At 37.4% G+C, this 13742-nt stretch overlaps 1 protein-coding gene across 1 annotated transcript in view; it reads right to left on the bottom strand.

Moving 5' to 3' along the window:
- Positions 1-13742, bottom strand: part of ADCY2 (adenylate cyclase 2) — a 209401-nt gene that overhangs the window by 67684 nt on the left and 127975 nt on the right. Inside the window, exons 5-7 of the mRNA XM_061369676.1 lie at positions 3526-3674; positions 2277-2388; positions 1050-1177 (exon numbers count right to left, since the gene is read on the bottom strand). Coding sequence (XP_061225660.1) covers positions 1050-1177; positions 2277-2388; positions 3526-3674 — 389 coding nt within the window. The remainder of the gene's footprint in view (positions 1-1049; positions 1178-2276; positions 2389-3525; positions 3675-13742) is intronic.

The following is a 13742-nucleotide window of genomic DNA, read 5'->3' as shown; positions in this document are numbered from 1 at the left end:
CAGACCACACATATACCTCAAAAGGATGAGGTAATTTCTTACTTTCCTATCTGGACAGTGGTAAATGTGATTTGGGCAAAACCATCAAAATTGGACATGAAACTTACAGAAAAGCATACCAAGTTATAAAACCAAAGTCCAATTTGTTTTTAAAAAATAAATCACACAGATGACTACCAAATATCCAGACCTTCATATGATATATGTTCTTGCAAAGTGTAACTCACCTAGATATAATTTTAGTCAAAGGAAACTTAGCTTTTCTATGGAAAATATGTCTGTGCCATTAATGATAACTGCTTTAAGTAGCCATTTACAGTACTTTAATTCCTAAAAGATAATAAGAACTTCAGGTATGAATTACAGGCAATGAATTATCTGACTTTGGTTAAAAAAAAAAAAAAAGATGTGGAAGACATTTTAATTGTCCTTTCCTCACAAAATATTTTCTAAATTAGCTAACAGGATCAGAGCCTTGCTTAACGAATAAACTACAATACTGAGGTTCTTTAGGGCTGTAACAGTTGGATTTTGGAGTGCTTCCAAGGCTAGAAACTCCACAACCTCCCTGGGTAATCTGTCCAGTGCTCAGTCAACCTCACAGTGAAAAAAAAACAACCCATGTTTCCTGATGGTCAGAGGGAATCTCCTGTGTTTCAGTTTGTGTCCATCACCTCTTATCCTGTCACTGGGCATCACTGAAGAGCCTGGCTCCTTTTCTTTGCACTCCCCCTTTAGGTACTTACTGCATTGATGAGATCTTTCCCCCTCAGCTTTCTCTTTTCCAGAACAAACAGTCCCTTCTCTCTCAGCCCTTCCACATATGAACAACACTCCAGACCCTTAATCATCTTTATGGTATAGTGACAACATAGCCTGGCACAACCCAATATTTCTTTGCTGAGGCTGACATCAATATTACTGTGCAGGACCCTGTAGTGAAACACACCAACTACTGCAGGTCTGAATGTTTCAACCAGTAGCATAGCATTTGAGAGAAAAAACAGATTTTTAATTGTTGAGTATTTAACAAAAATTTCAGCACTTACTTAATGGCTTCACACATGTCCAATCCCATTTTCACGCAATTCTTGGCATGATTTTGAAGAGATATAGGTAGTCCAGAAACACAGTAATAGCAGTCACCTAGGATTTTAATCCTCATACATTCATTTTCCTGGAGGAAAAATCAAGTTGAGATCATCACTTTCCACTTGTATTACATAAATTCAGGGTTATGATTACAAAGGCTGACTTACATACTGTTAGCAAAATCATTCTACTTAAGCTTGTTCCAGTAGAAAAGCTGAGAAGAATAAGCTAAAAAAGAAGTCCTGTCAAAGAGTTTTGTATGGATGATTGCATTAAGGATGATTGCATTAAGGAGCTCATATGGTCCTAATGGGCAAAACCAGGAAGTAAGTTTACTGAAAAACATGTTATCTGCAGTGGTATTCACATCTTAGATTAAAGAAGTGAGCCAAAGTATCACGTACTCAATCTAAATAAAGTCCTACTGTTTGAAAAATGAAATCAAAAGACTTAGCCTTCTACAGTTATAACTTTGAAGATGTACTATGATACAGAATGCTTTCTGATACTAGCAATCATAATCATATTTCTATCTTTTGTACTCTAAGGCAATGTAAAGATTTTTTTTTTTACCAATACTGGGTGATATTTTTTTGAACTAATAAAAATCTCAGAAAATTTTTGTCTGTTTTAGTGTTTCTGATTTCACCTTCACACACAGCATGAAATTTGTTGCATTTTTATAAAAATAACACCTAAATAAAGAGAACAAAATCTTCTGATTGTATTTGAATCTTTTCTTGAATAAATAAGATGCTGTGGTCAGTAATTAAAATTACTTCGGTCAATATTGTCTCTCTTGCCCTCCAGCCTCTTAAATGTTTTTCCCGAGATCTGAAAACTGACTGTATCAATTTTCTATCTTGAGCTTCTTAATCCTTGTTACCGTAAAAAAATCTATTTAAAGAGCAGTTCATCTGTCATTAGGCTTTACTGGGCTCCATAAGCTGTCTCTATTGGTCCTGTTAGAGAGCTATCTTGGGTTTCACAGATTGTCACACTGGCAGAAACGCACTGCTGCACTCAGTGCACAGCCAGATTTTTACTTCACATGCTTCAAGTCTAATCTCCCTGCCAAAGCCTCAGAAAGACTGCCTGAAGGTAAAAGAGTCCTCAAGAAGAAAAAACGTTTTAAATATGACGTCCTTATTTAAACTAACGGTAGCAGCCACGCAGAAACCCACCTTTGCAATCTGATCAAATTTGCCAAACAGCTCATTTAGCATGTGCACCAATTCCCCTGGTGAGCAGTCACTAGCCAGGCGAGTGAATCCCACAATATCAGCATACAAAATGCTGCAGCAGAAATGAACAGAAACTTAGTCACAGTTTTCATCTGCAGAACTCAGATTTAGCAATCAACAGCAAAACCTGGAAGCAGGCATTCCAGACTTCACAAAGGTATGCCAGTACCCAAAGCAGCCACTGCTAAGTGTAAAACAATAACTATATTTATAGGTAAATGTACAGTTACCTTTATATTTGTTACATTTACAGGTAATATATACTCAGATTTACCTCCATAGGTATTGCCTGTAAAGGTATTACCTTCATAGGCATAAATCTATTTAGAGGTATTTATAGGCATTCTATACCTACATTTGTTACAGCATATTAAAAAAATACAAATCATAAGAATAATTTGCACATAATCAATACAGTAATGACAATTATTTCAATAAATATATTTATTATTAGACATTTTCTGTCTAGATTTACCTGTCTGTGATATGCAGCATGGGAGACTTTGTTCACTTGTTACTCAGACTATTAAACTCAGTCTTGATTGTTAAGATATTCAAGCCATGCACTATGCTTCTATTCACCAAGAAAGCTTGTCCAATTCATTGAATCAGGCTAAGGAAAAAGTATGTGTGCTTGCAAGTGAAAATGAACTTCCTCTAAAGTACTGACATATTTGGTTTTAAAAAGCAATTTCTAAGGATGTCAGGCAAATTAATTTGTCCAGTTGAACACAGAATATTTTAGCTCAGCAACTGTGTAAAATACATATGTAATATAGCTGCCTCTATATATATTATATAAAACCTGATGAATTGTTCCAGTTAAGAAAATTACAAATTCAGAATAATGTAACTACAGTTTTGATGGTGCACGTGAAAGCAGGATTTGGTAATTTAACCTGAAAAATCAAGGCATTATGAAGAAAACCAGTTAATGAGTGCCTTTTTCTAAACAACTGCTTCATTTTATCACTTTTGCTGCTCTTCTGGAACATAGAATTGTTAGCATTTGATTAAATTAATTGTTGGAACTTGATGATCTTAAGGTCCTTTCCAACCCTAACTATTCTATGATTAACATGACTGTTTTGAAAAACATATCAAAACAATTATTTTCTTAATTACTCCCTTAACTTTCTTTTCAAAATTTCTCTGAATGTTGTTGATACATTTTATTACAGTACAATACCTTACATTGGTGTGCCTTTTGACATACAAATTGTGGAAGTTGTTTGTGTTTTCCAGCTGGCCTGCCTTGGGACCTTGTAGCCTCTGAATGATCTCTGCTTTCATTTCCATGGCAATGTGAGCCGGCAGTAAAGACAGTAGAAGACGCTCCTAAAATTTAAAATGAAATGTCCACAGTTTCTTTTAAGAAGAATGAAATTATTATGGCAGTAATACTGTGCAAAGCATATGCTATTGTCAATACTCTTGAACATTTTGATGAGGCTTGCACTCAGGCATTTGCCTGGTATGGCCTCCAAAATTAATCAGTTCCTTGAAGACCTTGACAGAAATATATACACATTTCCTGACATCTAACATCTTCAAGGTTTTGTGTATATTAGAAAAACATCTGAAGAAGTTATATACAGTAACCTATTCAGTATCTGAGTACGATGCAGGAAATATAGACTAGCAAATAAAGCAAGAGCTGCAAGGACTCTTCAAGGGACTTCAGGGAAATGCATTCCAACCCAGGCAAGAGTAGGCTAATATTTTTTAAATGTTTAGACATAGTTTCAGTGGTTGTTGACTGCAAATTAAAAAACAAAATCAAGACACAGAACATGTTGAAAATGTTGGACTTTTCCAGACTATTTTGATACGTATTCTCTTCTTCCTTTAATATGGCATTAGACAAATGGAAGTTTTATGAAAATATTAACCTAAAAGGAAATTGAATATTTTGTTTAAAATTCTACATATTTTTCCTTATTTTTTATTGGTGTTATACTCTTAGTTTTAACCTTGTGAAGTTCTCCTACATCAGTATATTTTAATTTTGCCCATTTTATCTGTGACAGCTTTTCACTGAATTCCTACTCTGGAAAACTAGATCAAGGGAATAGCTTGAACTCTGCAGAAGAGAAAAACCCTTCCTACTTTGATTATACTCCACCTCAAAACTGAACAGGAATTTCCCATTTTCTCATAGGCAGAGCAGAGAAGCTAATTTTGGCTAAGCACAAAACACAGAACCCTGAACTAGTGAGGAGGGGAAAAGCAGCTGTAAAAGCTCATGAAGGAGTCAGAGAAAGAAACAGATATGCCAAAAAAGATGGTGACCACAAGTACATATCCATGGGGCTGATATATTTTCATTTCTAACGTAGTCCACCAGTCCTTCGTGGAGGTATTTTGATGAATTATAAAGAAAACCTGCAAAACCAATGGACATTTTTCTATAATGAAAGCTTACTCATGCAAGCTGCTCTTTATATAACAGAAATCTATTGATTTGTGATGTGCAGGATGGGTCAGCACTTGGTAATAATTATCATGTAATAGCTTGCAAAGAGGTGAGTGCTCTTAGCTCCAATTTTATATCACTGTGCTCCTGTAATACCATGGCCAGTAAATACAACCTCGTTTACTATGTTCCGATGACTCTGTTAGGATTCCATACATGCAGTAAGGCAGACACTCAAGGTCCAGGTTACTTCTTAGGTCATTGAAACCCAGGCAGGCTGGCAAAAGGTCAAATAGAAAAGCAATAGTTTTCAAGAAAGCAGTAGAAAAAGTAATAGAAAAAGTTTTCATAGGAAGCAGGGCAAAGTCATCTACAAGCTAAAGAATCGTAAGAGAAAAGGGAAAACAGGATGCCCTTATTTTGTAGGGGACATCAGAAGAGACAAGATATTTCCCCTCCTTCTTCTCTCCAGGCCAGACCACTAATCTGTTCTGCTTAAAGGTCCTGGTGAAGCTGCTCACCACATCAGAACTTCTCTCCAAAGATTTTTTTTCCTTCCTCCAGTTCCCCTGTACAAAACAGAAGTTTACAACCAGAGGTGGCTTTAGAGAACTGCAATTGGTGAAGCACACTGCAAAATATGCTGCCATGCCCAGCTATACCTAAATGCTTCAGCCACCCTCTCCACCATGCAGCCTGGGAGTGCTCACATATCTGTCCTGAAGTTACCAGATGTCTGTTAATGTGTTATCAAGTCACATACTGCATTTCACCCAGACTGTTAATTCTTACTTCTTTCAGTAAAAGACAACTGTGAAAGAAGCTGAATCTCAACTATTTATGAAGACTGTGGCTGGTCCTGTCAGCTAGCCAAATACAAAAGTTGCAAATACATTATTCCCTCTCTTTCTGCTGAAAGAGCCCAAGAAACGCAAAGGATTTAATAACACCTCTTCCTTCATGTTTTGTTATCTCCAGTGGCTACAAATTGCACGGTGGAAGGATCAAAACCAACTACTAATCAGATTGTAGTGCCTGATGTGCACTAAAACTACTGTTGACTGAAACAGTGTGAGAAACATAGCAAATTAAGATTGATGCTTATGATGGCTTTTTATTTGATAATACATTCTGTACTATTCTTTCAGCTAGAAAATCCACACAGCAAAAACTAGGTGAACTAACAGAACAAGGCTGACTGAGACAAAACACTTGCCTATTAGTAGTAGGCAGAGAAGCCATCCTCAGAGCTATAACCTGCAAGAAATAAGCCAAAGTAATTCTGAATGCAGGTCAAGATGCAGCATTTAAAAGTCTTCTGACTAAAAATAACAGTACCTGCTTCTGGTGAAAGAGAAACTGCTGTACTACAGCAGTAATGAAAATTTGCTTACAAATGTCTTTCCCTGACATATTACCAACATGATCTTACAACCAACACATGAGACTGATGTACACAAGACTATTTCCTGACTATCTGCTTTCTCTGGGGCTCTGCTTTCCCCTCACCACTCAAATTATAGCTGAGATTTTTAAGTCCTAGGGATAAAAGAGCATACGACCCCTATGGGTTAGAAAATCGTGGTGCCTTTCAGTACTATAGGGTTAAGAACTCCTTACTTCTCTGAACAAGTCAATCTGGATCCCAGTAGATGGTTAACAAGTGTCATCCTCCCTTGATTTTCTAACTGAGGATTTTCAGTGGTATCCGTCAAACTGTTACTTGAGTTCTTGTTCTGTCAAACCACATACAGGGATATTTTTGCCCCTTACAATGTCATTGAGGGCACTGAATATAGAATTCTACTTTTCTGTGGGTTGCGTTGTTTCCAGATTCCTGTAGCACATGTCTACTCATTTATTTAGCAAGTTTGATAAGCAGTCCAGTAAGTAAGCAGTAAGAGTTCTAGAAGCAATTAGCCTATACATGCATCTGGCTTCAAAACAAAGTTTACAACTAAACATGGACAAAATACAATTTTCAGCTGCCCTTGAAAGTTATAAAGAAATAAACTACAAACCAGAAATCTTGTGATTCCTGATCACACAATGATGTATCAGCCATATACAGATGGTGATCAATAGGATCACTTGTTTGGAAAATTATTGTACTGTTTACCCAGATCTCATGCACGTTCTCTTAAATACACCTACAGCGTTAAACAGCTGTAAATTTGTTTTTTCTTAAAGCTAACTCGGATTCCTAACTGGGAGAGGAAATTGTTTTTAAAAATTAGGCATTATTATCCCCTTAAATTTAGCCTATATTAGTAACCTCCACCACCTGTATTACTTGTACTGAGACCAATAAATTGCATTTTACTCACACACAGCAAGAAAGGTATTCAATCTTGATTACAGAGACATAAAGAAATGGAGAATTCATCAACTCCTTAGCTGTTTGTTCTAGTGGTTAATCAGCTGAACTGTTTAAAACTGTTAAAAATGTGTTCTGTGTTTCTTACTTTGAAGTCTTGGTCCTGTTGTTTCTGTCTCCACTCAAGATTAATGTCCACACTCTTTTCCCAGTGAAGTTAACTACTGATCAGATAATTCAATTTTCTTTCTGATCAAGTAAACAGACTCAGCTCCATAAATCTTCTGCTCCTAAGTATTTTCTACACTCTCTTCTCTAAAACCTCAAAAAACCTTCAAACATTTTTTGAAAGGTCATTTGACACAAATCCTAACATTGTGCTCCAGTAAACAAAACGATACACACACACATATACCCTCCTGCTTTCTTCCCCTCAACATGTCCATGACTTCCACTGCACAACTTCCTGCTGTAACATCTCTGGAGTTCCCTGTCTGCTACGTATCCAAACTTTTTTTCAAAGTTGCATACTTTTTGCTTTTAGAAACACGACATTCCAGACTGTTATTATAGACTATCTTGATGAATATAATTTACAAAGTATTCCATAGTATGGTATTTACTATCAGATCAATATTTGGCTTTTCTGCAAAAATAACTGTCTGTGATTGCCTTCATGTATCTCCTACTTCATTAATAAAAAATGCATAACAGCATAAACAATGAGAACTGGTTCTTGCAGAACATGAGACACAGGACAAGCCATTGAACACCTCCATGGATAATTTCCAGTTACCCCACTCTAGATCCACTAGACTGTGCTCTTTTGACAGGAAGCAATGTCAGTACTTTTAATCAAGATGCCCAGAATCATTGCATCAAACACCTTACTGAAATCTACTGCTTTTGGAAAGTTACTTAACCCAAATCTGTTCCCCATTAAAAAGTTAAAAACATTTTCATATGACTCAATTTCCTTCAAGTTTTTGAATACATCACTGTATTTCTTTGTAAATACAAAACCATCATAACAGCATCTTTTATTTCCCGTGAATTGTTTATATTCTTCCTATCTAGTGGCAGCCCCTTCCTTTGTTGGGATGGCTTTTTTCCTGGAATACTTTCAAAACACTGTCATCAGCCTTGACAAAAACAGGCAAGCATTCTTCCTGACATCTACAAGTCTACATATCACAATTTCTGTCATATTGAACCCTTTTTTTGCATGACTAATTGCTACTTTTGCTTTCACTCATGGCTCGTAAAGGCTTTCTACTACAGCTGATGTCTTTTCTGATGACAGAATTATGAACTGTCATCTGTTCATTAACGGCCTCCTAAAAGGCTCCCCATTGCTAACAGCATTTATCTATAGTTTGCTTTGGGTTATTTCTTAGGGAAAACTATTTTTTTTCAAGTCCCCAGGCACAGCACTGTAAGACTTCTTATCTTCCTGATCCTATAGGTGAAATTTCAAGGCCGGCAATACCAGGAGCCAATATCAAACCAGAAAGTCAGTACACATAAGCAGCATGAGGGCACCATCCTCTCAGTCCTCGCTACTTCACCAGCCATGGGACATAAACTCCCTCATGAAGATATTCTGCACAAGACAATCCATAGGTGTCTGGCAGCTTCTCCAGTGAGAAAAGGAGTCCTGAGCAGGGGCTGCCAGTGGGGCAGGGACCAACCCCACAGCTAGGCCAGTGGGGCAGGCCCAGAATGGCCACCAAGGGTTCAAGTGACCAGACCAGACCATGGCAAAACACCTGTGTCATGATTTGCTCACTTAGCAAGAACAGCACAACAAACACAGGCTTTGGAGAGAACTACACATATTGGTTTTCAGGCTAAATACACACCATTCTGCATGCTCATTTGCTGCGGAGTAATTCTGTGAATATACTGTTAAACATCTAGCCAGTCACCTTCATCTCCAAATAACACTAAGGCTACCTGAAAGCACTGCTTTGCTGTGACAATTGCAATGTATGGGTCTGAGAGCTAATTTAAATGCACAAGCTCACTACATATTTGGCAAACACATATTCCTTCAAGGAGCTTAGGGGATGTTTAATGTTTATGCATAAATTATAATTTGCACATGCAGGCTGTCTTTGACTAATTTTTCAAATGAAGCTCACTACACCTTCAGAATACGTGCCTATCTTGCAGGTCTCTGTTCAAGAGACGAGTCATCAAACAGCAAAACAATAGAGTAAAACCAGAACATAACGAGATACACAGCCAGATATTCTTAATTAATTGACACAATTTCAAGGTTTGTTTCTGTCTGACTCTCTTAGCTCTTGCTTTAAGTCTTCTATATCTCAAGATCTCTGCTAAATAGATAGAAGCAGCATTTTACAAAGAAGATATTTGATGAGATTAACATGGTTATTACTATATCAGCCCTTACTAACGGTTAAGTATTACAATGCTGGCATTTGCTCAATATAATTCTTTTATTCTTTTAAAAAAGAAACCCTTTAACTACACTACATCTGATTTCACATATTGATGAAAAGAGTTTTATGGCATATTTTTCACTACAACTGAACAAAATGCTACATGGCTTTCCTTCCGTCTTCTAAGCCATCCATGGGACATTTCAAGGAAGATATTCCCTGAGAATCTATGCAGCCCTTTTGCTAAAGAAAGTGTTTTCCTGTTCAGCTGTCCAGTTTAGAGTCCAACCTTGCAGTTGCGAGCATCAAACCCAAAGCAAAAACAAAAGCGTTTGTAAGGCACCGCATTACCCTTCAGTTAGAGGATCATGTTTGAAGTACATTTGCAACTCCTCCATGCTTTTCTAGGTAGCATGAAACTGGTTCTTTCTGCCTCAGACTTTCCCTACTGATGTTTTAGCCACTCGCTTGTAAAATACCAGTTAAGCACGTAAGAATGAATTCCTGAATTTCACTGATAATTTTCCATTATTTTATCAGATACCGCACAGATACCATATGTTTGTGTGGTCAAATGTTAGTCACCACATAAAAGAAAGATCAAAACCAGTGATCAGTCACCCAACTATGTCTGTCAGGAGCTCACAAACACTTCAAAGTGGTCAGACAGAGTGGTCAGAAGCAGGATCAGACAACAATGAAAATTAATCAAATCTCTCAATCTCTGCATTAGATAAGAGTAGAGGTAGATAACAATTGGTTTTCCCATACAATAGCCTATTTAAATGAAGGGAGAAGTTTACTCAAGCAGAAGCTAATTCAAAAAATTCATTTCGTCCACATATAAATGAAAAGTGAGCCTACAGTGAGGATCTGTCCTACTTCTTGTGAAACAGCGATGATAAATTTTAATGACGCAAGCTGTATATTTTATCGTCCTTTTTTCTGAGCAACAGTAAGCATCACTATTCATTCAGCAGCTCACTTCCTAGCCTTGAAGACAGAGGAAGCTGACTCACCCTAGGTAGAAATCAAAGAACAGGCAGATGTCTGCAGGGTATACACTGCTACTGCATTCATAAAGCAGACCTTTTTGTTTCCTTACAATGGTCTAAATAAAAAGGAACAAGAATCATTTGCATTACATTTCTACCTTGGGAATGAAAGTTTCTCTTTTGCTTATTCATGGATTATGTATCTTGTGGAAATTTCCCAACTGCTCTTTAATGATTATATTCACTAGCTACTAAATATAGAGATAGTTAAATGAAAAACTTTTATCCCACTGGAAAATAAACAAGAAAAACAGAGTTTTGAAAATCAGTTCTCTTTATTTTGGGGCACCTCACCAGAAAAAAAAAACAAAACCAAAACCACAATAACTTACTGTACAGCAGATACATGTTAAACTATTAATGAACACTCATTACTAAGCCTAACCACAAAACAAAATTTAGCATAAACCACAGAAAGGATTAAACCTTTCATAATTATTTTGGATTTATTTTCTAAAACACCTAAACAACATTTTCCACGTTACCATGTGTACGATTTCTGTGGTAAGTTTAGGCATGAGGATGCAGACAGAAACTTCAGCTTAACCCACAGAAAGACTGGGATGGTAAATACCAACTTTCAAGTACCTCATCACCTAAGCAAAGCCAATCCCAAGAGGATAGGCTCTAAAATTGTGTGTGTGTGTAATGCACAGAGAAAATCAGAATCTAAAAATGTGATGGAGAAAAATTAGAGCTGAAAGTGGAAGGGGTGGGAGGCACATAAGTACAAAATGCCCAGAAAAGGATGTTGCTTATGATTCTGTAGTCAGAGCCACCAGGTGCTTACCTGTAAGAAGCTCCTTTTATTGGCCTGGGGATCTGTTGTGGGCAAAACAGTCTAGAGTCAGAGAATTTCGACTGAATTAGTTTATTGCAAACAAAACCAAACCTCCCATTGTTGATTGCAGGTTTGGAAAACAAAAAAACTGTTCCAGTATGAGCTGTCCGGGGGCTACAGTCCGTCAGGGGTGTAGGTATCATCTTTTGATGTGCAAGTCCTCTACACACAATAGATTGTCTTCTGCCTCCCACAGCTGCCTGTTCCTTTCTGAACTCTGTTTGGGCAGGGGCATCATGGGCCTCGGATTAGGTATGGTTTTGGTGCTCAATGGGCAAGTTTTTGTGCACAAAGCAGTTTTTTCCATGGTTGTTTTTATGCGCCTCATGGTAGACTGGAGGCAGCTTTGACTTAAGTGTCAATTCGAAACACCCACCTCACAACTCACCACTGCAACCCCCCACAACCCGCAGCTGCTAACACAGGCTCCGTACAGAGCCACAGCTACCAGTGCTGCAGAAACAGGGTGTCAGACCTAGAATTTTCTGTGTTTTAACAAGAGATCCAGGGGTTAGACAATGCACTCCACGAGAAACCCATGTTCAAGACAGTCCTCTCCCAAAAGAGAATCCTCTCTCTTCCTATCCCTTAGGAAAAATGTTATCAGTATGAGGTTATTTTGAAAGTAGAGCCCTAGCAGCCTTTTCAGGTGAAACTAATCCGCTCCAAAATGAAATGATTTAAAAATCACTGAAGTATATATTAGATACCCTGCCTCCACTGTGCTCTGGGTGAATGCCCTAATCCCCAGGCTCCTGCACAGGGCTGCTGCACTGCCTCTTTCTCTCTCATGGGATGTACAGTTCAGTAGAGATATTTGACAAACGTCCTTCAACACAAGGGAAACCTGGTCCTGGTTTGTAATCTTGTGAGATTAAGTACAGAATAATAGCCTCACATGCTGAGAGGTTTTATATGGATCTAATTCTTACTAATTCCACATTTTATTTCTATTGCTTTGAAATCACAGTTTATACACTGATGCCAGCACATTTGTACGTGCGAATATGAATTAAATATACAGTAAAAACAAATACCAAAGTTACAGCTGATGATTTTGGCAGCATTATATCTAATGGAAAATATGCCATGGATAATTATTTCTATGATTACTACACTTTAATAACTTCCAAGCTTTTGAGAAATTCGGAAATGGTTTGTGAGTTCTTTATCTAAAATCCTTTTCGACAATTTCCAGCATACATCATCAGTATACTCAATGCCTCTATTTAATTTGATGAATTTTGAAACTCCACTTTTTAAACATGGGTTAATTCATCTATCCATCAGAAAACAGCCTATTGACGAGGACTGTGTTGTCGTTTAAAGAGATAAAATTAAAGGGAACCAGAAGTTAATTTTGAAGACACACCTTTTTCTGAGTATATACAATAAACTGATAAAATTTTAGCATGTGGTTCCCAAGATCATAATTTATTTATCCCCCAACAATACAGGCACATAATACCCCCTATGTAGCACACAGGAGCCATAATTCCTGGAAAGGAAGGCAGAACTTAAAATTTAATTTTAGCGTAGCAGAATGCTTATTTTAACATTTGGCTCCTGTTCCAGTGTTCTTCATGAATTCTTTTTACTGCTTAAAAACTCTTTCTGCATGATATTAACAAAGGTTACAGAATATGTCCTTCTTTTTTACACTAGCATCACTGTTCCCAGCATTTACTCTGAAGAAAATGGCAAAAAGATATGACTTCTGTACATTTTCAGTCACTTGTAGGAAGAAATGCTATAAAATATGTATTTTTTATTTTTATTACACACAGTTGTTGTTAATAAGCTAAAGGAAGCCAATTTCCTTTTCAGTCCTGATTTGGTAAAGCCTCCAAGACACACCCTAAAATGACAGCCTCAGCAGCACTTTCATTGCCACATCCAGCACAGCTTAGCAACATGCAAATGCTAAATCCTGCCAAGAATTCACAGAACATGTGCTAAAAACAGTCATGTTCTGGTGAATCAATGTCTTCCTACAGAAAAGTGGCCCACATATTCGGTTTGGGTCATTGCAGAAGTTGCTTGTTTGCAGTTTACAATCTCAGTATTAAAAAAAATAATACTTTTTTTCCATCGGGTGTGACTCGAAGGGAGTGTTATTCTCCAAATGCTGCATTCTGAGGATCCACCTAAATGAGAACCACTGAGAGGTGAAGCAGAAGGAACCTTTCAGAAGGCAGAACAGAGCATGCAGGGAGACAGCACAAAGAAGCAGGATATTACTCTCCTGCAGTGCAACTGACTTCTGCAGAGAAGACTGTCAACCAAGCGTGAAAGTGACAAGAAGATTCCCTAGAGACCCAAAAGGGACTTGCTGAGGTTGTTTCAATGCTAGAAGCCACTGGAAGCTG

This window comes from Neopsephotus bourkii, unplaced genomic scaffold (assembly GCF_033783945.1).
Source record: "Neopsephotus bourkii isolate Nb327-2 ecotype Australia unplaced genomic scaffold, CSIRO-AGI_Nbou_v1 NB_1508, whole genome shotgun sequence".
Lineage (NCBI taxonomy): Eukaryota > Metazoa > Chordata > Aves > Psittaciformes > Psittacidae > Neopsephotus > Neopsephotus bourkii.
Note: the sequence above shows the minus strand (reverse complement) of the source record. Positions and strands in the feature narration are given on the sequence as shown.